The sequence below is a fragment of the Phalacrocorax carbo genome, unplaced genomic scaffold, assembly GCF_963921805.1.
Source record: "Phalacrocorax carbo unplaced genomic scaffold, bPhaCar2.1 SCAFFOLD_277, whole genome shotgun sequence".
Lineage (NCBI taxonomy): Eukaryota > Metazoa > Chordata > Aves > Suliformes > Phalacrocoracidae > Phalacrocorax > Phalacrocorax carbo.
In genome coordinates this window covers 1-27,515 of record NW_026990376.1, presented here as the reverse complement: position 1 = coordinate 27,515, position 27,515 = coordinate 1, and the positions used below count along the sequence as shown (strand labels likewise).

General features: G+C 65.9%; 1 protein-coding gene across 1 annotated transcript; it reads right to left on the bottom strand.

Annotated features, from left to right (window-relative positions):
• Positions 1-27: 27 nt before the first annotated feature.
• On the bottom strand, positions 28-27,499 carry LOC135311077 (retinal guanylyl cyclase 1-like). The gene is given in 21 exon segments (XM_064440228.1): positions 28-114; positions 1,436-1,544; positions 2,307-2,392; positions 3,120-3,214; positions 3,339-3,437; positions 4,323-4,370; positions 4,373-4,496; positions 4,886-5,020; positions 5,022-5,079; positions 5,897-6,060; positions 7,766-7,914; positions 11,636-11,785; positions 12,572-12,728; positions 16,284-16,460; positions 17,580-17,660; positions 17,961-18,044; positions 18,299-18,403; positions 18,967-19,063; positions 19,201-19,285; positions 24,698-25,052; positions 26,957-27,499. Coding segments are annotated over 20 exon segments (2,883 nt in total). The 3' UTR covers positions 28-114; positions 1,436-1,453.
• Positions 27,500-27,515: the final 16 nt, after the last annotated feature.

The window sequence follows — 27,515 nt, the reverse complement described above, 5'->3', positions numbered from 1 at the left end:
GCCCTCTTCGTCTCCCGCCGTCCAATCGCGCACCTGGGCCCCTCCGGCCGCTGTCCCATGATGCCCCGGGGCGGTGGGGGCGGGGCCGGGGGAGGGGCTGGCGCCTCCCTCTGGCTGTGGGGGAGGGGCGTCAGTGGCGGCCCAGCATGCACCGGGGCGCCGCTCTAGGCATGAGCGCTCTATGGCTGCTGGAGGGGCTGTGACCATGGGGAGCGGGGCGCTCTGGCCGCCTCTCTATGGTCTCATCGGGGCCCCCCACGGTCATAGAGCGGCTCCAGGGAGGTGCAGAGTGGCTGCGGGGGGCGGGGGGGGGGCTGGTCTAGTCATGCCTCAATGGTCTGGAGGACTCTGCACTGTGACCATAGAGAAGGGCACGTGGCGGTGCAGAGTGGCACCCCGGGGACAGCTCTCTATGGTCTGGAGGACTCTGCACTGTGACCATAGAGAAGGGCACATGGCGGTGCAGAGAGGCGCCATTGGGAGAGATCTCTATGGTCTGGAGGAGGACTCTGCACCGTGACCATAGAGAAGGGTGCATGGCGGTGCAGAGTGGCACCCCGGGGACAGCTCTCTATGGTCTGGAGGACTCTGCACCATGACCATAGAGAAGGGCGCATGGCAGTGCAGAGTGGCACCGTTGGGACAGCTCTCTATGGTCTGGAGAACTCTGCACCATGACCATAGAGAAGGGTGCATGGCAGTGCAGAGTGGCACCGTTGGGACAGCTCTCTATGGTCTGGAGGACTCTGCACCATGACCATAGAGAAGGGTGCATGGCGGTGCAGAGTGGCACCCCGGGGACAGCTCTCTATGGTCTGGAGGACTCTGCACTGTGACCATAGAGAAGGGCACATGGCGGTGCAGAGTGGCACCCCGGGGACAGCTCTCTATGGTCTGGAGGACTCTGCACTGTGACCATAGAGAAGGGCACATGGCGGTGCAGAGTGGCACCCCGGGGACAGCTCTCTATGGTCTGGAGGACTCTGCACTGTGACCATAGAGAAGGGCACATGGCGGTGCAGAGTGGCACCCCGGGGACAGCTCTCTATGGTCTGGAGGACTCCCAACCTGGGCAGCCACAGAGGCGACCACGGAGCAAAGCCCCGCGGAGGTGCAGAGGGGCTCTGCGGGGCAGGCTAGCCCCACATCCATGGTTTGGAGGGCTCTGGAAGTCCTCCAGGGAGCAGCAGCCACCCCATAGAGCGCCGGGCAGAGCGGCTAGAGCGGCCCGCCCGCCCCGCCCTCCATCTCCTTGCCTGGAGGACCGACCCCCGACGGGGAGGTGGAGCCTGTGGCTTGGAATGTTAATGAGATGCAAATATCACCGAGCGGGAGGGCGTCGCCTGCCCGAGGTGGCGGCGATTGGACTTGATGGGGGACCCCTGGGCGTGGCCTGCCGAGGGGGGGCGTGGCCTGCCGAGGGGGCGGGGCTCACCTCCGGGCGGGGGCGGGGCTATTTGAGCGCCTGCCCCGGCCGGGCCTTTTCCAGCTTCTTCCTCCGCTCGGCCGGGATCTCGTCCAGGCTGATGCCGTGGTTGCTGGCCCTGGGGGGGCCCCAACGTCCGGGGGGGGCCCAGGCATCCAGGGACCCCCCACCCCCCCCCACCCGGGTCTCCACATCCTCCCTGCCCCCCCTCCGAGGCATCCAGGGACCCCCCACCCCCCCCCACCCGGGTCTCCACATCCTTCCTGCCCCCCCTCCGAGGCATCCAGGGACCCCCCACCCCCCCCCACCCGGGTCTCCACATCCTCCCTCCCCCCCCTCCGAGGCATCCAGGGACCCCCCACCCCCCCCACCCGGGTCTCCACATCCTCCCTGCCCCCCCTCCGAGGCATCCAGGGACCCCCCACCCCCCACCCGGGTCTCCACATCCTCCCTGCCCCCCCTCTGAGGCATCCAGGGAGCCCCCACCCCCCCCAGGGGACCCCAACCCCACCCAGGGGACCCCAACACCCCTAAAAGGACCCCAACCCCCCCATGGCATCCCAGACCCCCCCAGGAGACCCTAACCCCCCCTAAGAAGACCCCACCCCCAGGGGACATGCCCCACCCCCTGAGGAGGACCCCAGCCCCCCCAGGGGACACCAACACCCCCCAAAGAAGACCCCCAACACCGCCAAGAGGAGCCCAACCCCCCCAGGGCACCCCATACTCCCCCCTGGACCCCCCCAGGAGACCTTAACCCCTCATAAGAAGACCCCGCCCCCCCAAAAGGACCCCAACCCCCCCCAGGGGACACCAACATCCCCCCTCCCGGGGACCCCCAGGGGGGCCCCCCCTCCCCCAGGGCCCCCCCCCCGCTCACCCCGGCAGCAGGTCGGGGGGGGTGGGGATGGGTTTGGTGAAGCCCTCGCGTCCCACCAGCCAGTAGGTGTCCTCCACGCCCTTCCCCTGGGGGGCGGGGGGGGTCAGACCCCCGGGGGGTGGGGGGGGTCAGACCCCCGGGGGGTGGGGGGGGTCAGACCCCGGGGGGGGTGGGGGGTGACGGGGGTGTCAGACCCCCTGGGGGGCGGGGGGGGGGTCAGACCCCGGGGGGTGGGGGGTGACGGGGGGGTCAGACCCCCTGGGGGGCGGGGGGGGTCAGACCCCGGGGGGGCGGGGGGTGGGGGGGTCAGACCCCCTGGGGGGGTGGGGGGTGACGGGGGTGTCAGACCCCCTGGGGGGCGGGGGGGGGGTCAGACCCCGGGGGGCGGGGGGTGACGGGGGGGGTCAGACCCCCTGGGGGGTGGGGGGTGACGGGGGGGTCAGACCCCCTGTGGGGCGGGGGGGGGCAGCCCCCAGAGGGTGGGGGAGGGGCACCAAGAGCAATGGGGAGGGGCTGGGGGGGTTTTGGGGGGCGTTTGGGAGAAGTGGGGGATCTGGTGGGGTTTGGGGGGGTCACTGGGGGACACTGGGGGAGTGTTGGGGGGCACTGCGGGGCACTGGGAGGGTTGGGGGGCGGTTGGGGGGCACTTGGGGGTTTGGTGGGCACTGGGGGGGTTGGTGGGCACTTGGGGAGCACTGGGAGTGTTGGGGGGCACTGGGGGGTTTGGGGGCACTGTGGGGGTTGGGGGGCACTGGGGGGGTCGGGGGGCACTGTGGGGTTTGGGGGGCACTTGGGGGGCACTGGGGGGGGCACCTTGAGCTCCGTCTTGCCCCGGATGTCCAGTTTGAAGCCCTCCTGCAGCGCCCGCAGGATGGCCACCGTGCGGGCGTTGACGTGGATCCGGTACGCTGCGGGGACACGCCCGTCACCGGGGACCCCCGGGACCCCCCCCATGGCCCCCACCCCCCCGGGACCCCCCCCCATGGCCCCCCCCCCCGGGACACGCGTGTGGGGGGGGGCGGGGACACTCACGCAGGCCCGTGGACTCCATGCGTGACGCCGTGTTGACGGTGTCCCCGAAGAGGCAGTAGCGCGGCATGGTGAGCCCCACGACGCCGGCCACGCAGGGCCCTGCGGAGGGGGCGGGGCCTCAGGGGGCGTGGTCACGGGGGGCGGGGCATCGGGGGTCATGGAGGGGAGGTGCCGCCAAGGGATACGGCCAATGAGTCGCGGTCGTGTTGAGGGTTGGCCAAGCGTTGATGAGTTTGGGTGCGGCCAAGAAGGGGTGTGACCATTGGAGGGGCGTGGCCAGGAGGGGCGTGGTCAATGGGGAGGGGTGTGGTCAATGGGGCGGGGCATCAGGGTGGAGTAATGGAGGGGAGGTGCCGCCAAGGGTTACGGCCAATGAGTCGCGGCTGTGTTGAGGGTTGGCCAAGCATTGTTGAGTCTGGGTGTGGCCAAGAAGGGGTGTGACCATTGGAGGGGCGTGGTCACGAGGGGCGTGGTCAATGGGGCGGGGCATCGGGGTGGTGGTCATGGAGGGAAGGTGCCGCCAAGGGTTAGGGCCAATGAGTTGCGGCCGTGTTGAGGGTTGGCCAAGCGTTGACGAGTCTGGGTGCGGCCAAGAAGGGGTGTGACCATTGGAGGGGCGTGGTCAGAAGGGGCGTGGTCAATGGGGTGGGGCATCGGGGCAGGGTCATGGATGGGAGGTGCCACCAAGGGTTACGGCCAATGAGTCGCGGCCGTGTTGGCCAAGCATTGTTGAGTCTGGGTGTGGCCAAGAAGGGGGTGTGACCACTGGAGGGGCGTGGTCTTTAAGGGCGTGTCTAAGGGGCGTGGCCAGGCAGCACCCCCAGGGATTGGCCAACGGGGTCAAGGCCAACGGGTGGCGTCCAACGAGTCGCGGCCAACGTTGGACGTCGACCAAGAGGCGACCGGGGCTTGGCGGGCTCACGGCTGGGGCGGGGTGGGCGTGGCCAAAAGGGGGCTGTCCCAGGGAAAGGGGCGTGGCCTTACCGGAGTGGAGGCCGATGCGGATGCGGACGGGCACCTCGGGCATGTGCGCATCTTGAAGGTGCCGACGGAGCTGAGGATGTCGAGCGCCATGTTGGCGATCTCGCCGGCGTGCCGGTTCCCGTTGCGCTTGGGCAGCCCCGAGGCCACCATGTAGGCGTCCCCGATGGTCTCCACCTACGGGGGAGGGGCCGCGGGGTGGGGGCGGGGCCACGGCCACCAAGGACCTCCTCCCCCCCACCTCCCGCCCTCCCCCCACCCTCCCCCCCCCCCCCATAACGACTCAACGCCGCGGCAGCCCCGGGCGGGGGCGGAGAGGGCGGGGCCGCGTCCCTCAGAGGCCGCCCTGTCGCTTGATGACGTCACTGGGTGACATCACCCGCCGCCGCCGCGGGGCGGGGCCCGGAGTGGCGCCCGTCCCGCCCCCAGGGTGTACGCGGGGCGGGGCGGTGGATGGGAGGCGTCGCTTCGCCCCGGCCTCTCCCCACGCGCCCGACGGGGGTCCCGGGAGGGAAGCGACGTCACGCCTGGGCGTGGCCGCCCCTCCCCCCCTTCCCCTCCCCCACCTTGTAGACGTCGTGGGCGCCGATGATGGCGTCGAAGAGGGTGTAAAGGTCGTTGAGGAGGTCGACGACCTCGATGGGTTCGCTCATGGCCGAGATGGTGGTGAAGCCCACGATGTCGCTGAAGTAAAGCGTCACCCTCCTCGAAGTACTCGGGCTCCACGGGGGTCCCCATCTTCAGGGCCTTGGCCACCGACCTGCCGCGTCACCGGGCGGGGCGCCCGCGTCATCACCCCGCCCACACCCCCTCCCCCACCCCCCCACGCCGAGGTGGCGGCGTCCCCAAGGCTTCCCCCCCCACCCCCACCCCCCCTCCTAGCTGGGGTTCCGCGGGTCTGCGGAGGGTGGGTGGGGTGGTGGGGGGCGGGGCCTAGGTGGGGGGTGGTGCTGGGGGGGGCGTGGCCGGCGCCGGCCTGTCGCCATTGGCTCGCCCTCCCCCCTCCAGCCCCCCAGCCCCCAAACGCGCTTGTGTCCCCTCCCCTCCCCCTCCCCATGGCTCCATCCCCACTGAACTGGAGGTGAATCTATGGGGTGCCCAGAGGACCCCACCCTGCCCCGCCCTGCCCTGCCCCTCCCCTCCCCTCCCTGCCCCTCCCTGCTCCTCCCCTCCCCTCCCTGCCCCTCCCCACTCCTCCCTGCCCCACCCCTCCCCGCCCCTCCCCGCCCTGCCCCTCCCCACCCAACCCTACCCCTCCCTGGCCCGCCCCTCCCTGCCCCACCCTTCCCCGCCCAACCCTACCCCTCCCTGCCCCGCCCCTCCCTGCCCCTCCCTGCCCCAACCTTCCCCTCCCCTCCCCATCCCTCCCTGCCCCTCCCTGCCCCTCCCTTCCCTGTCTTGCCCCTCCCCTCCTAGCCCCTCCCTGCCACACCCCACCCCACCCTGCCCCTCCCTGCCCCTCCCTGCCCCACCCTTCCCCGCCCCGCCCCTCCCCACTCCTCCCTGCTCCACCTCTCCCCTCCCCGCCCCTCCCCTCCCGGCCCCGCCCGGCCCCGCCCGGCCCCGCCCGCACGCACGGGGGCAGCATCTGGGTGAGGAGGCGGTCGGTTTTCTGCTTCTCGACCTCGAGCTCCTCGGTGCGCTCGCGGATCAGGTCCTCCAGGTTGCTGGAGTACTGCTCCAGCATGCGCAGCATCGAGTCGATGATGTTGGTGCGACGCCCACGGTTGATGCCCTTGAACTGCCCCACAGCGCCCCACGGACGGGGGTCAGACCCGCGGAGGCCCGCCGGCGGGGGTCAGACCCATGGAGACCCATGGAGACCCGCCGGCGGGGGTCAGACCCATGGAGACCCGCAGAGACCCGCCAGCGGGGGTCAGACCCATGGAGACCCACGGAGACCCGCCGGCGGGGGTCAGACCCATGGAGACCCACGGAGACCCGCCGGCGGGGGTCAGACCCATGGAGACCCACGGAGACCCGCAGATGGGGGTCAGACCCACAGAGACCCGCAGAGACTCGCCGACAGGGGTCAGACCCACGGAGACCCGCTGACGGGGGTCAGACCCACGGAGACCCACAGATGGGGGCCAGACCCATGGAGACCCACGGATGGGGGTCAGACCCACGGCACGACACAGCGACTCAAGGCGACCCACAGCGACCCACACCCCTTCTATCAACATAACTTCCATCTTCATCCTGCCCACCCCATACTGGTCCCACCACCCCATACTGGTCCCACCAGCCCCATACTGGTCCCACCCACCCCATACTGGTCCCACCACCCCACACTGATCCCACCCACCCCATACTGGTCCCACCACCCCATACTGATCCCACCACCCCATACTGATCCCACCCACCCCATACTGGTCCCACCACCCCATACTGGTCCCACCACCCCATACTGATCCCACCCACCCCATACTGGTCCCACCACCCCATACTGATCCCACCCACCCCATACTGGTCCCACCATCCCATACTGGTCCCACCCACCCCATACTGGTCCCACCACCCCACACTGATCCCACCCACCCCATACTGGTCCCACCACCCCATACTGATCCCACCACCCCATACTGATCCCACCCACCCCATACTGGTCCCACCACCCCATACTGATCCCACCACCCCATACTGATCCCACCCACCCCATACTGGTCCCACCACCCCATACTGATCCCACCCACCCCATACTGGTCCCACCATCCCATACTGGTCCCACCCACCCCATACTGGTCCCACCACCCCATACTGGTCCCACCCACCCCATACTGATCCCACCCACTCCATACTGATCCCACCACCCCATACTGGTCCCACCACCCCATACTGATCTCACCCACCCCATACTGGTCCCACCACCCCATACTGATCTCACCCACCCCATACTGGTCCCACCACCCCATACTGATCCCGCCCACCCCATACTGGTACAACCCACCCCATACTGGTCCCACCACCCCATACTGGTCCCACCCACCCCACACTGATCTCACCCACCCCATACTGGTCCCACCACCCCATACTGATCCCACCACCCCATACTGGTACAACCCACCCCATACTGATCCCACCACCCCATACTGGTCCCACCCACCCCACACTGATCTCACCCACCCCATACTGGTCCCACCCGTCCCATACTGGTCCCACCCACTCCGTTCTGTTCCCACCACCCCATACTGATCCCGCCCACCCCATACTGGTACAACCCACCCCATACTGATCCCACCACCACATACTGGTACAACCCACACCATACTGATCCCACCCACCCCATACTGATCCCACCCACCTCATACTGGTCCCACAACCCCATACTGGTCCCACCCGCCCCACACTGATCCCACCACCCCACACTGGTCCCACCCAACCCGTACTGTTCCCGCCCCCCCATGCCGGCCCCGCCCCCCCGGCCCCGCCCCCCGGCGGCGCACCTGCTCGAGCAGCTGGTCGATGGTGGGCCGCCGCTCGGGCTGCTCGCTCCAGCACTGCTTCATCAGCTGGACGCACTCCAGCGGCGCCTGGTCGGCCGAGACGGCCGGGCGACACAGCGGCGGCGGCTGCCGCACCTTCGCCACGATCTCTGGGGGCGGCCGCGTCACGGGGGGCGGGGCCGGGGGCGGGGCCGGGGGGCGGGGCCGGGGGGCGGGGCCGGGGGGCGGGGCGGGGGGGGCCTGGGGGGGGCGCCTGGAGGTGCCTTGGGGGGTTCTGGGGATACTGGGGGGGGCTTGGAGGTGCCTTGGGGGGTTCTGGGGATACTGGGGGGCCCTGGAGGTGCCTTGGGGGGTTCTGGGGATGCTGGGGGGCCCTGGAGGTGCCTTGGGGGGTTCTGGGGATACTGGGGGGGCGCCTGGAGGTGCCTTGGGGGGTTCTGGGGATACTGGGGGGGCGCCTGGAGGTGCCTTGGGGGGGGTTCTGGGGATACTGGGGGGGCCTGGCGGTGCCTTGGGGGGGGTTCTGGGGATACTGGGGGGTCTTGGAGGTGCCTTGGGGGGTTCTGGGGATACTGGGGGGGCGCCTGGAGGTGCCTTGGGGGGGTTCTGGGGATACTGGGGGGGCGCCTGGAGGTGCCTTGGGGGGGTTCTGGGGATACTGGGGGGGTCTTGGAGGTGCCTTGGGGGGGTTTTGGGGATACTGGGGGGGCGCCTGGAGGTGCCTTGGGGGGGTTCTAGGGATACTGGGGGGGCGCCTGGAGGTGCCTTGGGGGGTTCTGGGGATACTGGGGGGTCTTGGAGGTGCCTTGGGGGGGTTCTGGGGATACTGGGGGGGCGCCTGGAGGTGCCTTGGGGGGGTTCTGGGGATACTGGGGGGGCGCCTGGAGGTGCCTTGGGGGGGGTTCTGGGGATACTGGGGGGGCGCCTGGCGGTGCCTTGGGGGGGTTCTGGGGATACTGGGGGGGCGCCTGGAGGTGCCTTGGGGGGGGTTCTGGGGATACTGGGGGCGCCTGGAGGTGCCTTGGGGGGGGGTCTGGGGATACTGGGGGGTCTTGGAGGTGCCTTGGGGGGTTCTGGGGATACTGGGGGGCGCCTGGAGGTGCCTTGGGGGGGGTTCTGGGGATGCTGGGGGGGTCTTGGAGGTGCCTTGGGGGGTTCTGGGGATACTGGGGGGGCGCCTGGAGGTGCCTTGGGGGGGTTCTGGGGATACTGTGGGGGCGCCTGGAGGTGCCTTGGGGGGGTTCTGGGGATACTGGGGGGGCGCCTGGAGGTGCCTTGGGGGGGTTCTGGGGATACTGGGGGGGTGCCTGGAGGTGCCTTGTGGGGTTCTGGGGTTACTGGGGGGGTCTTGGAGGTGCCTTGGGGGGGTTCTGGGGATACTGGGGGGGGGCCTGGAGGTGCCTTGGGGGGGTTCTGGGGATACTGGGGGGGCGCCTGGAGGTGCCTTGGGGGGGTTCTGGGGATACTGGGGGGTCTTGGAGGTGCCTTGGGGGGGTTCTGGGGATACTGGGGGGGCGCCTGGAGGTGCCTTGGGGGGGTTCTGGGGATACTGGGGGGGTCTTGGAGGTGCCTTGGGGGGGGTTCTGGGGATACTGGGGGGTCTTGGAGGTGCCTTGGGGGGTTCTGGGGATACTGGGGGGGCGCCTGGAGGTGCCTTGGGGGGGTTCTGGGGATACTGGGGCGCCTGGAGGTGCCTTGGGGGGGTTCTGGGGATACTGGGGGGTCTTGGAGGTGCCTTGGGGGGTTCTGGGGATACTGGGGGGGCGCCTGGAGGTGCCTTGGGGGGTTCTGGGGATACTGGGGGGGCGCCTGGAGGTGCCTTGGGGGGTTCTGGGGATACTGGGGGGTCTTGGAGGTGCCTTGGGGGGTTCTGGGGATACTGGGGGGGCGCCTGGAGGCGCCTTGGGGGGTTCTGGGGATACTGGGGGGTCTTGGAGGTGCCTTGGGGGGTTCTGGGGATACTGGGGGGGCGCCTGGAGGTGCCTTGGGGGGTTCTGGGGATACTGGGGGGGCGCCTGGAGGTGCCTTGGGGGGGTTCTGGGGATACTGGGGGGTCTTGGAGGTGCCTTGGGGGGTTCTGGGGATACTGGGGGGGCGCCTGGAGGTGCCTTGGGGGGGTTCTGGGGATACTGTGGGGGCGCCTGGAGGTGCCTTGGGGGGGTTCTGGGGATACTGGGGGGGCGCCTGGAGGTGCCTTGGGGGGGTTCTGGGGATACTGGGGGGGTGCCTGGAGGTGCCTTGTGGGGTTCTGGGGTTACTGGGGGGGTCTTGGAGGTGCCTTGGGGGGGTTCTGGGGATACTGGGGGGGGGCCTGGAGGTGCCTTGGGGGGGTTCTGGGGATACTGGGGGGGCGCCTGGAGGTGCCTTGGGGGGGTTCTGGGGATACTGGGGGGTCTTGGAGGTGCCTTGGGGGGGTTCTGGGGATACTGGGGGGGCGCCTGGAGGTGCCTTGGGGGGGTTCTGGGGATACTGGGGGGGTCTTGGAGGTGCCTTGGGGGGGGTTCTGGGGATACTGGGGGGTCTTGGAGGTGCCTTGGGGGGTTCTGGGGATACTGGGGGGGCGCCTGGAGGTGCCTTGGGGGGGTTCTGGGGATACTGGGGCGCCTGGAGGTGCCTTGGGGGGGTTCTGGGGATACTGGGGGGTCTTGGAGGTGCCTTGGGGGGTTCTGGGGATACTGGGGGGGCGCCTGGAGGTGCCTTGGGGGGTTCTGGGGATACTGGGGGGGCGCCTGGAGGTGCCTTGGGGGGTTCTGGGGATACTGGGGGGTCTTGGAGGTGCCTTGGGGGGTTCTGGGGATACTGGGGGGGCGCCTGGAGGCGCCTTGGGGGGTTCTGGGGATACTGGGGGGTCTTGGAGGTGCCTTGGGGGGTTCTGGGGATACTGGGGGGGCGCCTGGAGGTGCCTTGGGGGGTTCTGGGGATACTGGGGGGGCGCCTGGAGGTGCCTTGGGGGGGTTCTGGGGATACTGGGGGGTCTTGGAGGTGCCTTGGGGGGTTCTGGGGATGCTGGGGGGTCTTGGAGGTGCCTTTGGGGGTTCTGGGGATACTGGGGGGGCCTGGAGGTATCTTGGGGGGTCACAAGGATATTTGGGGGGGGGTCTGGGGATACTGGGGGGTCCTGGAGGTGCTTTGAGGGGATCCTGGTAATATTTGGGAGGTTCTGGGGATGTTGTGTGGTCCTTCAGGTACTTTGGGGGTCCTGGGGTTACTGGGTGGGCCTGGAGTTGCTTTGGGGGGGTCCTGGGGTTACTGGGTGGGCCTGGAGTTGCTTTGGGGGGGTCCTGGGGTTACTGGGTGGGCCTGGAGTTGCTTTGGGGGGGTCCTGGGGTTACTGGGTGGGCCTGGAGTTGCTTTGGGGGGGTCCTGGGGTTACTGGGTGGGCCTGGAGTTGCTTTGGGGGGGTCCTGGGGTTACTGGGTGGGCCTGGAGGTGCTTTGGGGGGGTCCTGGGGTTACTGGGTGGGCCTGGAGTTGCTTTGGGGGGGTCCTGGGGTTACTGGGTGGGCCTGGAGTTGCTTTGGGGGGGTCCTGGGGTTACTGGGTGGGCCTGGAGTTGCTTTGGGGGGGTCCTGGGGTTACTGGGTGGGCCTGGAGTTGCTTTGGGGGGGTCCTGGGGTTACTGGGTGGGCCTGGAGTTGCTTTGGGGGGGTCCTGGGGTTACTGGGTGGGCCTGGAGGTGCTTTGGGGGGGTCCTGGGGTTACTGGGTGGGCCTGGAGGTGCTTTGGCGAGATCCTGGTAATATTTGGGGAGGTTCTGAGGATACCAGAGGGTCGTAGAAATGCTTTGGGGATCCCAGGGATACTTGGGGGGGATCCTGGGGATACCTGGGGGGTCCTGGGCTCTGGGGGGGCGGTGGGGGGGCGGCGGTACCTTCGGGGGGCAGCCCCAGCATGCAGTAGGGGCCGCTGCGGCAGATCACCTCCTGCATGATGATCCCGATGCCGAAGACGTCGCCCCGGAAGGAGCCGCGACGCTCCAGGGCCGCGTCCCGCAGCAGCTCCGGCGCCGTCCACAGCCGCTCTGGGGGGGCGGGGTCGCGCTCAGACACGCCCACCTCACCCCCAGGCCACGCCCACATTGGCTAGGCAACGCCCCCCTTACTGGGGACCCGCCCTCAGGGGGTGACGTCCCTTAATGGTGTGGCCACACACCCCCCCAGCATGGCCGGGCCACGCCCCTATGGGAAACCACGCCCACTACAGAGACCACGCCCCCTGCTGGGAGGGGGGTGGGAGCAGAAGCGCCCCCCCCCCCAATCTCCGCCCCTAGGCACCGAGACTCCACCCTCAACCCAGAGGCACCACCCCCATGTGCAAGCCCCGCCCACGGCTCTGTGGCCCCACCCACATCGTAGAGGCCCTGCCCCAGGGCCCCGCCCCAAAACAAAGGCCCCACCCTGGTCTGAAGGCCCCACCCCTAAGGCAAAGGCCCCACCCCAAAACAAAGGCCCCACCCCATCCATAGGCCCCGCCCCCACATGATGGACCTGCCCCAACCCAAAGGCTCCACCCCAATCCAAAGGCCGCACCCCAAAACAACGGCCACGCCCCTAATCCAAAGGCCCTGCCCCATCCCAGAGGCCACACCCAACCATCCTCTAAATCCCCAAAGCCCCACCCCTTCACCCTAGCCCCGCCCACCCCATAGACCCCACCCCCACCCCGCCACCACCATCCCAATGACCCACCAGCCCCAGACGGAGCCTCCACCCCACCTCCCCAGGCCACGCCCACCCCCAGGCCAAGAACCCCACCATTCCCCAGGCCCCGCCCCCCGCCAGGCCCCGCCCCCGGCCCCGCCCCTCACCCTGCGGCTGGGGGGTGGGGGTGGGCAGGCGCTGGGCCTCCAGCAGCTCGTTGTAGCCGTGGTCGGTGACCTTGAGCACGAAGCGCCCGTCCACGACGCAGTTCCGGGACTTGAGGCGCCCGTGGACCACGTTGTGGTGGTGGAGGTACCGCATGCCCTGCGCGACAGCCGGCGGCACCGGCGCCGTCACCCGCCCGCGCGGGGCGGGCCCCGCCAGGCGCCACCACCGCGCTCGGTGCCGACGCAGTGGCCACCACGGCCAACACCGCGGCCATCAGCGTCGTGGCCGCCATCATGGCCAACACCGTGGCCAAACACTGTGGCTAACAGCATGGCCAACACCCCGCCAACACCGCCATGGCCAGCGTCATGGCCAACACCATGGCCATCAACATCATGGCCATCATCATGGCCAACACCATGGCCATCAACATCATGGCCGTCATCATGGCCAACACCGTGGCCATCAACATCATGGCTGTCATCATGGCCAACACCATGGCCAACACCATGGCCAACACCATGGCCATCAACATCATGGCTGTCATCATGGCCAACACCGTGGCCATCAACATCATGGCCATCATCATGGCCAACACCATGGCCAACACTGTGGCCAACACCACCATGGCCATCAACATCATGGCCGTCATCATGGCCAACACCGTGGCCATCAACATCATGGCCAACACCATGGCCAACACCATGGCCAACACTGTGGCCAACACCACCATGGCCATCAACATCATGGCTGTCATCATGGCCAACACCGTGGCCATCAACATCATGGCCAACACCATGGCCAACACCATGGCCAACACTGTGGCCAACACCACCATGGCCATCAACATCATGGCCGTCATCATGGCCAACACCGTGGCCATCAACATCATGGCTGTCATCATGGCCAACACCATGGCCAACACCGTGGCCAACACCACCATGGCCATCAACATCATGGCCGTCATCATGGCCAACACCGTGGCCATCAACATCATGGCTGTCATCATGGCCAACACCATGGCCAACACCGTGGCCAACACCACCATGGCCATCAACATCATGGCCGTCATCATGGCCAACACCATGGCCAACACCATGGCCATCAACATCATGGCCGTCATCATGGCCAACACCATGGCCAACACCATGGCCATCAACATCATGGCCGTCATCATGGCCAACACCATGGCCAACACCATGGCCATCAACATCATGGCCGTCATCATGGCCAACACTGTGGCCAACACCACCATGGCCAACACCATGGCCATCAACATCATTGCTGTCATCATGGCCAACACCGCGGCCAACACCATGGCCATCAACATCATGTCCATTGTCATGGCCAACACCATGGCCATCAACATCATGGCCGTCATCATGGCCAACACTGTGGCCATCAACATCATGGCTGTCATCATGGCCAACACCATGGCCATCAACATCATGGCCGTCATCATGGCCAACACTGTGGCCATCAACATCATGGCCGTCATCATGGCCAACACCATGGCCAACACCATGGCCATCAACATCATGGACGTCATCATGGCCAACACTGTGGCCAACACCACCATGGCCAACACCATGGCCATCAACATCATTGCTGTCATCATGGCCAACACCGCGGCCAACACCATGGCCATCAACATCATGTCCATTGTCATGGCCAACACCATGGCCATCAACATCATGGCCATCATCATGGCCAACACCATGGCCATCAACATCATGGCCGTCATCATGGCCAACACTGTGGCCCACACCATGGCCATCAACATCATGGCCGTCATCATGGCCAACACCATGACCAACACCACCATGGCCAACACCATGGCCATCAACACCATGGCCATCAACATCATGGCCGTCATCATGGGCAACACCGCGGCCAACACCGTGGCCATCAACATCATGGCCGTCATCATGGCCAACACCATGGCCAACACCACCATGGCCAACACCATGGCCATCAACATCATTGCTGTCATCATGGCCAACACTGCAGCCAACACCGTGGCCATCAACATCATGGCCGTCATCATGGCCAACACCGTGGCCATCAACATCATGGCTGTCATCATGGCCAACACCGTGGCCATCAACTTCATGGCCATCATCATGGCCAACACTGTGGCCAACACCGTGGCCATCAACATCATGGCCAACACCGTGGCCAACACCACCATGTCCATTGTCATGGCCAACACCATTGCCAACACCATGGCCATCACCACCATGGCCAACACCATGGCCATCACCACCATAGCCAACACCATGGCCATCACCACCATGGCCAACACCATGGCCATCACCACCATAGCCAACACCATGGCCATCACCACCATGGCCAACACCATGGCCATCACCACCATAGCCAACACCATGGCCATCACCATCATGGCCAACACCATGGCCAACAGCCCCATGGCCATCATCATGGCCAACACCGTGGCCATCACCACCATGGCCAACACCATGGCCATCACCATCATGGCCAACACCATGGCCATAACCATCATGGCCAACACTGTGGCCAACGCAGTGGCGATCAACACCATGGTCATCATCGTGGTCAACACCATGACCAACACCACGGTCAACATCACCACAGCCATCACCACCATGGCCATCACCACGGCCACCACCCTGGCCACCACCAAGGCCACCACCATGGCCACCAGCACCACCACAGCCACCACCAAGGCCACCACCATGGCCACCAGCACCACCATGGCCACCACCAAGGCCACTAGCACCACCATGGCCACCACCAAGGCCACCAGCACCACCACGGCCACCAGCACTACCACGGCCACCATGACCATGGCCACCAGTACCACCCCAGCCATGAGCACCACCACAGCCACCACCATGGCCGCCTTCATGGCTACCAGCACCACCAGGCCACCACCGTGACCACCACCAAGGCCACCACACCATGGCCACCACCACAGCCATGATCTCCACCACAGCCACCACCATAGCCATAACCGCCACGGCCACCACCATGACCATGGCCACCACGAAGGCCACCACCATGGGTACCACCACGGGTACCACCAGGGCCACCAACACCACCACGGCCACCACCACAGCCACTATGCCACCATGGCCACCACACCACCATGGCCACCACCAGGGCCACCAGCACCACCACGGCTACCACCACAGCAACTATGCCACCATAGCCACCACACCACCACGGCCACCACCATGGCCACCACCATGGCCACCAACACCACCATGGCCACCACCATGGCCACCACACCACCATGGCCACCACTATGGCCACTATGCCACCATGGCCACCACACCACCATGGCCACCACCATGGCCACCAACACCACCATGGCCACCACCATGGCCACTACGCCACCATGGCCACCACCATGGCCACCACACCACCATGGCCACCACACCACCATGGCCACCACACCACCATGGCCACCACCATGGCCACCACACCACCATGGCCACCACACCACCATGGCCACCACACCACCATGGCCACCACCATGGCCACCAACACCACCATGGCCACCACCATGTCCACTACACCACCATGGCCACCACACCACCATGGCCACCACCATGGCCACCAGCACCACCCCAGCCCCCTCCCCGCCCCTCCGCTTGCCCCAGCCCCACGTCCTCCCCACCCCGCGCCCCGCCCCGCGCCCCGCCCACCCCCCGCCCCGCCCGCCACCTTGATGAGGTCGATGAGGAGGGAGGACTTGAACATCCAGTCGAGCTTCATGTCCTCGTTGTGCAGCAGGTCCTGCAGGCTGCCGCGGGAGCAGTGCTCCGAGACGATGGCGAAGATGCCGCAGTCGTGGAAGAAGCCCAGGAAGAGGTTGACGTTCTCGTGGCGCAGGTCGCGCAGCTGGCCCCGCCCACAGGACACGTGGGGCGCCGCCCGGCTTTGGCCCCACGGGCCCGGTGACGTCCCCCCATGGCCCGGTGACGTCCCCCCATGGCCCGGTGAGGTCCCCCATGACCCAGCGATGTCCCCATGACCCAACATTGGCCCCAGGACCCTGCGATGTCCCCCATGACCCATAATTGTCCCCATGACCCAGCGATGTCCCCCATGACCCACTGTTGTCCCCCATGGCCCAACATTGTCCCCATGGCCCAGTGATGTCCCCCATAGCCCTGCGATGTCCCCCATGACCCAACATTGTCCCCATGGCCCAGTGATGTCCCCCATGGCCCAGTGATGTCCCCCATGACCCAACATTGTCCCCATGGCCCAGTGATGTCCCCCATAGCCCTGCGATGTCCCCCATGACCCAACATTGTCCCCATGACCCAGCGATGTCCCCCATGACCCAACATTGTCCCCATGGCCCGGTGATGTCCCCCATGACCCAACATTGTCCCCATGGCCCAGTGATGTCCCCCATGACCCACTGTTGTCCCCCATGACCCAACATTGTCCCCATGACCCAGTGATGTTCCCCATGACCCAACATTGTCCCCATGACCCAGTGATGTCCCCCATGACCCAACATTGTCCCCATGACCCAGTGATGTCCCCCATGACCCAACATTGTCCCCATGAGCCAGTGATGTCCCCCATGACCCAACATTGTCCCCATGACCCAGTGATGTCCCCCATGACCCAACATTGTCCCCATGACCCAGTGATGTTCCCCATGACCCAACATTGTCCCCATGAGCCAGTGATGTCCCCCATGACCCAACATTGTCCCCATGAGCCAGTGATGTCCCCCATGACCCAACATTGTCCCCATGACCCAGCGATGTCCCCCATGACCCACTGTTGTCCCCCATGACCCAACATTGTCCCCATGGCCCAGTGATGTCCCCCATGACCCACTGTTGTCCCCCATGACCCAGCGATGTCCCCCATGACCCAGCGATGTCCCCATGACCCAGCGATGTCCCCATGACCCAGCGATGTCCCCATGACCCACTGTTGTCCCCCACGACCCAGGTTTGTCCCCGCGGCCCGCTGGTGTCCCCATCGTCCCCTCACCTTGCAGAAGGCCAGCTTGGTGGCCGGTTTCACCTCGCTGTGCTGGTCTCCGGGGAACTTCTTCAGCCAGACCCAGTCGCCCTGGGGGGGCAGAAGCAGGTGAGGGCTGGGCAACCCCAGGACCAGCCCCACTCCGGGGCCCCGAGGACACGCAGGGACACCGGTGGGGGGGACGGGGACGGACAGGACAGACGGACACCCCTCATCCTCCTCCCGCAATGTCCCCAACCCATCACACAACCCTACTAGAAGCCACTGAAGAACCCCCATCCGTCCCTCCAAAAGCCACCCCCGGCCTTTCTTTTTGCCCTGGCTGGGGCCGTGATGGGGGGTGGGGGCAAATTTTGGGGTGAAATGGTGGATTTTCTGCTTTCAACTTACCTGCACGGAGGCGACAAGGCCCTGCTGGTTAAACAAGAGGAGGAGGAGGGGGAGGTGGCTGTTTGCCTTCGGGTTTTTGCCTCCCTGCGGGAAAGGGCGGGAGGCAGCTGTCAATCATGGCCCCAGAGCTGTCAATCACCCAGCCGGGATGTGGGGTGGGGGCACCCGGGCTGGGACAGGGAAGGGGCGGGGGTGTCCCTGCGGAGGTGGCCCTGCCTTGTCCCCCCCGAAAGGTGGCAAGTGGGGAAGTGGGTCGGCGGTGACGGGGAGGGGGACACGTGTGGGGCGGGAGGGGGACACGCACGACACGGGGGAGGGGGACGCGGGGGACATCTTACCTCGGCAATGGCCACGTTGGTGGTGTCGGGGGCTGCGGTCACGCTCCTGACGCTCTTGGTGTCCCCCCCGCTGCGGCCGGCCAGGCTGGTGCGGCTCCCGTCCACCTGCGGCGCGGGGACGGGTCAGGACGCCCCACCACCACCACCACCCCCCACCGGTGGGGGGGACACACGGTGGGGCGCGTCGCCCATGAGGACGCGACACCCAAGGGGACACGTCGCCCATGAGGACCCACCAGCCCACGGATCTTCTCCCAGGGGGGCAGAGCGTGGCCCTGGGGGGACACCTCGGGCCACTGGGACGCGTCACCCGTGGGGACCCACCAAGCTATAGGTCACCTCCCAAGGCAGATCTTGGCCATAGGGTGGTCTGGGACCACCTTAGGCCACAGGGACACTGGAGACGTGTCACCCATGGGGCCACGTCACCCAGGGGCACCCGACAGCCCGTAGGCCCCCACCCTCCCCGAGGCCAGCTTGGCTCTAGGGATGACACGAGGCCACGGGGACCATCAGCCGTGGGGTCCCACCAGCCCACGGTTCTCCTTCCAAGGCCAAGACGGACCACGGGGTGGACTTCGGGCCTCAGGGCCTCCTTCCCAGCCTCAACTGGGGTCATCGAGTCCCTCAGCCACCACAGAAGTGTCCCCCCTCCCCCCGTCCCTCACCCGTTTGCTGCTCTGGGTGTTGATGAAGGTCAAGTCCTCCATGGTGAGGATGATCTTGTTGGGCCCCTTCATCAGCTGGCCTTGCTGGATGCGGCGCCTGCAGGGAGGGGACACGGACGCTGCTGGGGTGGCCCCCCACCCCCGACCCTCCCCCGGGGACCCTGTGCCTCCCCAAGGTCGTGTGTGTCCCCCCCCCACCAGCCCCACGGCACCCCACGAGGTGGGGGCACCCACCTGATGAAGCAGGCGAGGGCGGCCCCTGCGGCGATGAGGGCGGAGATGAGGACGAACAGGAGGAGGACCAAGCTGGCGTCCAACCCTGTGCCGGAGAGAGGAAGGGCGTGACGGCCTGGCGTGGCCTAGAGGAGCCACCCAGGGACCCCCGCGGGGCCCACGGTCACCTAGGAATGCAAGGCCACCCATGGCCACCTATGACAGCTTATGGTCATGGATGGTCACCCGTGGCCACCTCTGGTCAGCCATGGCCACCTATGACAGCTTATGGTCATGGATGGTCACCTGTGGCCACCTCTGGTCAGCCATGGCCACCTATGACACCTTATGGTCATGGATGGTCACCCGTGGCCACCTCTGGTCAGCCATGGCCACCTATGACACCTTATGGTCATGGATGGTCACCTGTGGCCACCTCTGGTCAGCCATGGCCACCTATGACACCTTATGGTCATGGATGGTCACCCGTGGCCACCTCTGGTCAGCCATGGCCACCTATGACAGCTTATGGTCATGGATGGTCACCCGTGGCCACCTCTGGTCAGCCATGGCCACCTATGACACCTTATGGTCATGGATGGTCACCCGTGGCCACCTCTGGTCAGCCATGGCCACCTATGACAGCTTATGGTCATGGATGGTCACCCGTGGCCACCTCTGGTCAGCCATGGCCACCTATGACAGCTTATGGTCATGGATGGTCACCTGTGGCCACCTCTGGTCAGCCATGGCCACCTATGACACCTTATGGTCATGGATGGTCACCTGTGGCCACCTCTGGTCAGCCATGGCCACCTATGACAGCTTATGGTCATGGATGGTCACCTGTGGCCACCTCTGGTCAGCCATGGCCACCTATGACAGCTTATGGTCATGGATGGTCACCTGTGGCCACCTCTGGTCAGCCATGGCCACCTATGACAGCTTATGGTCATGGATGGTCACCCGTGGCCACCTCTGGTCAGCCATGGCCACCTATGACAGCTTATGGTCATGGATGGTCACCTGTGGCCACCTCTGGTCAGCCATGGCCACCTATGACAGCTTATGGTCATGGATGGTCACCCGTGGCCACCTCTGGTCAGCCATGGCCACCTATGACAGCTTATGGTCATGGATGGTCACCCGTGGCCACCTCTGGTCAGCCATGGCCACCTATGACACCTTATGGTCATGGATGGTCACCTGTGGCCACCTCTGGTCAGCCATGGCCACCTATGACACCTTATGGTCATGGATGGTCACCTGTGGCCACCTCTGGTCAGCCATGGCCACCTATGACACCTTATGGTCATGGATGGTCACCCGTGGCCACCTCTGGTCAGCCATGGCCACCTATGACACCTTATGGTCATGGATGGTCACCCGTGGCCACCTCTGGTCAGCCATGGCCACCTATGACACCTTATGGTCATGGATGGTCACCCGTGGCCACCTCTGGTCAGCCATGGCCACCTATGACAGCTTATGGTCATGGATGGTCACCTGTGGCCACCTCTGGTCAGCCATGGCCACCTATGACACCTTATGGTCATGGATGGTCACCTGTGGCCACCTCTGGTCAGCCATGGCCACCTATGACACCTTATGGTCATGGATGGTCACCTGTGGCCACCTCTGGTCAGCCATGGCCACCTATGACAGCTTATGGTCATGGATGGTCACCTGTGGCCACCTCTGGTCAGCCATGGCCACCTATGACACCTTATGGTCATGGATGGTCACCCGTGGCCACCTCTGGTCAGCCATGGCCACCTATGACACCTTATGGTCATGGATGGTCACCCGTGGCCACCTCTGGTCAGCCATGGCCACCTATGACACCTTATGGTCATGGATGGTCACCCGTGGCCACCTCTGGTCAGCCATGGCCACCTATGACACCTTATGGTCATGGATGGTCACCCGTGGCCACCTCTGGTCAGCCATGGCCACCTATGACACCTTATGGTCATGGATGGTCACCCGTGGCCACCTCTGGTCAGCCATGGCCACCTATGACACCTTATGGTCATGGATGGTCACCCGTGGCCACCTCTGGTCAGCCATGGCCACCTATGACACCTTATGGTCATGGATGGTCACCCGTGGCCACCTCTGGTCAGCCATGGCCACCTATGACACCTTATGGTCATGGATGGTCACCCGTGGCCACCTCTGGTCAGCCATGGCCACCTATGACACCTTATGGTCATGGATGGTCACTCGTGGCCACCTCTGGTCAGCCATGGCCACCTATGACAGCTTATGGTCATGGATGGTCACCCGTGGCCACCTCTGGTCAGCCATGGCCACCTATGACACCTTATGGTCATGGATGGTCACCCGTGGCCACCTCTGGTCAGCCATGGCCACCTATGACACCTTATGGTCATGGATGGTCACCCGTGGCCACCTCTGGTCAGCCATGGCCACCTATGACAGCTTATGGTCATGGATGGTCACCCGTGGCCACCTCTGGTCAGCCATGGCCACCTATGACAGCTTATGGTCATGGATGGTCACCCGTGGCCACCTCTGGTCAGCCATGGCCACCTATGACAGCTTATGGTCATGGATGGTCACCCGTGGCCACCTCTGGTCAGCCATGGCCACCTATGACACCTTATGGTCATGGATGGTCACCTGTGGCCACCTCTGGTCAGCCATGGCCACCTATGACAGCTTATGGTCATGGATGGTCACCCGTGGCCACCTCTGGTCAGCCATGGCCACCTATGACACCTTATGGTCATGGATGGTCACCCGTGGCCACCTCTGGTCAGCCATGGCCACCTATGACAGCTTATGGTCATGGATGGTCACCCGTGGCCACCTCTGGTCAGCCATGGCCACCTATGACACCTTATGGTCATGGATGGTCACCCGTGGCCACCTCTGGTCAGCCATGGCCACCTATGACAGCTTATGGTCATGGATGGTCACCCGTGGCCACCTCTGGTCAGCCATGGCCACCTATGACAGCTTATGGTCATGGATGGTCACCCGTGGCCACCTCTGGTCAGCCATGGCCACCTATGACAGCTTATGGTCATGGATGGTCACCTGTGGCCACCTCTGGTCAGCCATGGCCACCTATGACACCTTATGGTCATGGATGGTCACCTGTGGCCACCTCTGGTCAGCCATGGCCACCTATGACAGCTTATGGTCATGGATGGTCACCCGTGGCCACCTCTGGTCAGCCATGGCCACCTATGACACCTTATGGTCATGGATGGTCACCACGGTCACCCGTGGCCACCTGTGGTCAGCCATGGCCACCTATGACAGCTTATGGTCATGGATGGTCACCTGTGGCCACCTCTGGTCAGCCATGGCCACCTATGACACCTTATGGTCATGGATGGTCACCACGGTCACCCGTGGCCACCTGTGGTCAGCCATGGCCACCTATGACACCTTATGGTCATGGATGGTCACCTGTGGCCACCTCTGGTCAGCCATGGCCACCTATGACACCTTATGGTCATGGATGGTCACCCGTGGCCACCTCTGGTCAGCCATGGCCACCTATGACAGCTTATGGTCATGGATGGTCACCCGTGGCCACCTCTGGTCAGCCATGGCCACCTATGACAGCTTATGGTCATGGATGGTCACCCGTGGCCACCTCTGGTCAGCCATGGCCACCTATGACACCTTATGGTCATGGATGGTCACCCGTGGCCACCTCTGGTCAGCCATGGCCACCTATGACAGCTTATGGTCATGGATGGTCACCCGTGGCCACCTCTGGTCAGCCATGGCCACCTATGACACCTTATGGTCATGGATGGTCACCCGTGGCCACCTCTGGTCAGCCATGGCCACCTATGACACCTTATGGTCATGGATGGTCACCTGTGGCCATCTCTGGTCAGCCATGGCCACCTATGACACCTTATGGTCATGGATGGTCACCTGTGGCCACCTCTGGTCAGCCATGGCCACCTATGACAGCTTATGGTCATGGATGGTCACCCGTGGCCACCTCTGGTCAGCCATGGCCACCTATGACAGCTTATGGTCATGGATGGTCACCTGTGGCCACCTCTGGTCAGCCATGGCCACCTATGACAGCTTATGGTCATGGATGGTCACCCGTGGCCACCTCTGGTCAGCCATGGCCACCTATGACAGCTTATGGTCATGGATGGTCACCTGTGGCCACCTCTGGTCAGCCATGGCCACCTATGACACCTTATGGTCATGGATGGTCACCCGTGGCCACCTGTGGTCAGCCATGGCCACCTATGACACCTTATGGTCATGGATGGTCACCTGTGGCCACCTCTGGTCAGCCATGGCCACCTATGACACCTTATGGTCATGGATGGTCACCTGTGGCCACCTCTGGTCAGCCATGGCCACCTATGACAGCTTATGGTCATGGATGGTCACCTGTGGCCACCTCTGGTCAGCCATGGCCACCTATGACACCTTATGGTCATGGATGGTCACCCGTGGCCACCTCTGGTCAGCCATGGCCACCTATGACACCTTATGGTCATGGATGGTCACCTGTGGCCACCTCTGGTCAGCCATGGCCACCTATGACAGCTTATGGTCATGGATGGTCACCCGTGGCCACCTGTGGTCAGCCATGGCCACCTATGACACCTTATGGTCATGGATGGTCACCCGTGGCCACCTCTGGTCAGCCATGGCCACCTATGACACCTTATGGTCATGGATGGTCACCCGTGGCCACCTCTGGTCAGCCATGGCCACCTATGACACCTTATGGTCATGGATGGTCACCTGTGGCCACCTCTGGTCAGCCATGGCCACCTATGACAGCTTATGGTCATGGATGGTCACCCGTGGCCACCTCTGGTCAGCCATGGCCACCTATGACACCTTATGGTCATGGATGGTCACCCGTGGCCACCTCTGGTCAGCCATGGCCACCTATGACACCTTATGGTCATGGATGGTCACCTGTGGCCACCTCTGGTCAGCCATGGCCACCTGTGGTCACCTGTGGCCCCCCCAGCCAACCGTGGCCCCCGTTCCATGGCCAGCCCCCACGAGGTCACGCTCCGGGGCAGCCACACGCCGGGGGAGGGGGGTGAGGAGCCAGAGGGGGAGGGAGGGAGGGAGGGAGGGACATCCCCACGGGTGGCCGGACAGACGGACGGGCGAGGGGAGGCGGGGACAGAGGGACAGAAGGGTGGGTGGAGGGTGGGACAGATGGACCAGGGGACTCGGAGAGGGGCAGAGTGGGTGGGGGGTGGAGGAACGTCCAGTTGGGTGAAGGGTCAGAGGGACGGACGGACGGACGGACGGATGGAGGGAGGGATGGACAGACGGACGGACGGCTGGACAGATGGAGGGATGGCTGGGGGGGAGAGAGAGGGAGGGACAGGCGGACGGCTGAGCCGCCGGACGGCTGGTTGGACGGACACACGGCCGTCTGCTGGGCCGGGGAGGCCGGGGAGGCCGCTGGCCGCGGGCTCGGACAGACGGACAGAGGTGGGGGAGGGGCGGAAGGCCCGCCTCGGCGCCCGCTCACCCCCGTTGCAGATGGAGCCCGGTTCGAACCAGCAGCCGGCGTCGGCGCCGGGGCTGGCGCCGTGGGGCCAGTGGACGCCGTGGGCCCGGAGGCTCAACCCCCGCGTGCCCGGTTCCAGTCCGTAAACTGGCCAGAGGTGGTGGCCTTTGGCGTCCGTGTCCAGCACCACGTAGGGGGCGGTGACGTCCCCGCCCTCGGTGACGGCCACGGGGTGGCAGAAGCCCCCCAGGCGGAAGCCGCGGGCGTGTTCGGCCACGCTACGGCCCGTCACCCGCCGGCCCCGCCGCCGCGCCGCCTCCACCGCCCGGGCCAGGAGGTGGATGGAGTTGTAGATGGTGGCGAAGAGGGGGTGGACCTGTGGGGGGTGGGGCGCGATGAGGCGTCAGGGCGTGTCCGGGCGTCACCGGAAGCTCCCGGGGTGGGGCGGGGCCACGGTGACCCCCATCAGGCCATGGCGTTGGCCACGGTCATCCCCGCCCGAGCCCGTTGGCCGTGGTGGCCTCCACCCAACGACGTTGGCCATGGTGGCCTCCACCCAACGACGTTGGCCATGGTGGCCTCCACCCAACGACGTTGGCCATGGTGGCCTCCACCCAACCACGTTGGCCATGGTGGCCTCCACCCAACGACGTTGGCCATGGTGGCCTCCACCCAACGACGTTGGCCATGGTGGCCTCCACCCAACCACGTTGGCCATGGTGGCCTCCACCCAACGACGTTGGCCATGGTGGCCTCCACCCAACCACGTTGGCCATGGTGGCCTCCACCCAACGACGTTGGCCATGGTGGCCTCCACCCAACGACGTTAGCCATGGTGGCCTCCACCCAACAACGTTGGCCATGGTGGACTCCACCCAACGATGTTGGCCATGGTGGCTTCCACCCAACAACGTTGGCCATGGTGGCCTCCACCCAACGACGTTGGCCATGGTGGCCTCCACCCAACCACGTTGGCCATGGTGGCCTCCACCCAACGATGTTGGCCATGGTGGCCTCCACCCAACCACGTTGGCCATGGTGGCCTCCACCCAACAACGTTGGCCATGGTGGCCTCCACCCAACGACGTTGGCCATGGTGGCCTCCACCCAACGACGTTGGCCATGGTGGCCTCCACCCAACGATGTTGGCCATGGTGGCCTCCACCCAACGACGTTGGCCATGGTGGCCTCCACCCAACGACGTTGGCCATGGTCAACACCCGCCCACCTTCGCCCAGCTCCCATTGGCTACCGTCACGTCCACCCCTCCCTCCCATTGGCCACGCCTACAGGCCCCAACCACCTCCACCCAAGTCCCGTTGGCCACGTTCTCCACCAGCCGCCCCACCCCACCTCCAACCCATAACCCTGATGGGTCCCATCCCCGCCCCACGGAGGCGTCCCCCACCCCACAGAGGTGCCCCCCACCCCACCCAATGCGTCCCCCACCCCACGAAGGTGACCCCCACCCCACCCAACGTGCCCTCCACCCCAAGGAGGTGCCCCTCACCCCACCCAAAGTGTCCCCCACCTCCTGGAGGTGCCCCCCATGGTGCCCAACATGTCCCCCACCCCATGGAGGTGCCCCCCACCCCACACATCGTGCCCCCCACCCCACCCAACATATCCCCCACCCCACAGAGGTGCCCCCCCACCCCACCCAACGTGCCCTCCACCCCAAGGAGGTGTCCCCCACCCCACAGAGGTGCCCCCCACCCCACCCAACGTGTCCCCCACCCCACCCAACGCGTCCCCTACCCCCTGGAGGTGCCCCCCACCCAACCCAACATGTCACCCACCCCACCCAAAGTGTCCCCCACCCAACTCAATGCATCCCCCACCCCACAGAGGTGCCCCCTAGCCCACCCAACATGTCCTCCACCCCAAGGATGTGCCCCTCACCCCACCCAACGTGTCCCCCACCCCACCCACCCTGTCCCCTACCCCCTGGAGGTGCCCCCCACCCCACACATCGTGCCCCTCACCCCACCCAACGTGCCCCCCACCCCACACATCGTGCCCCTCACCCCACCCAACGTGTCCCCCACGCCACCCACCCTGTCCCCTACCCCCTGGAGGTGCCCCCCACCCAACCCAACGTGTCTCCCACCCCACCCAAAGTGTCCCCCACCCCATGGAGGTGCCCCCCACCCAACCCAACGTGTCCCCCACCCCACCCAATGCATCCCCCACCCCCTGGAGGTGCCCCCCACCCAACCCAATGTGTCCCCCACCCCACCCAATGCATCCCCCACCCCATGGAGGTGCCCCCCGCCCCACCTGGGTGGGGTCGACGTGGGCGGGGACCTCGTAGGCCTCCTTGGCCTGGCTCAGGGCCTCGCGGAAGGTGAGCTCGGGCGAGTCGATGGTGACGGTGAGGACGGCATCGTAGGCCAGGCGCAGCTTGGTGTTGTTGGCCAGGACGGGGTAGGGCACGCGGCGGTAGGGCAGGGGGAAGGTGAGGGCGTCGTAGGGGATGAAGACGTAGGTGCCGTCGGTCATGCCCATGTCCTCGGCCTCCTCCAGCAGCACGCGCTGCTCCTCCCCGCCCAGCAGCACCGAGTGCATGCACATCAGCACCACTGCGGGGGCACGGGGCGTCACGGGGGGCCCCTCCGGCGGCTGCAGCACCCGCCTCCGCCATCGCCATCCTCCTCCTCCTCCCACCCGCCTCCGCCATCGCCATCCTCCTCCTCCTCCCTCCGCCTCCGCCATCGCCATCCTCCTCCTCCTCCCTCCCGCCTCCGCCATCGCCATCCTCCTCCTCCTCCCACCCGCCTCCGCCATCGCCATCCTCCTCCTCCTCCCTCCCGCCTCCGCCATCGCCATCCTCCTCCTC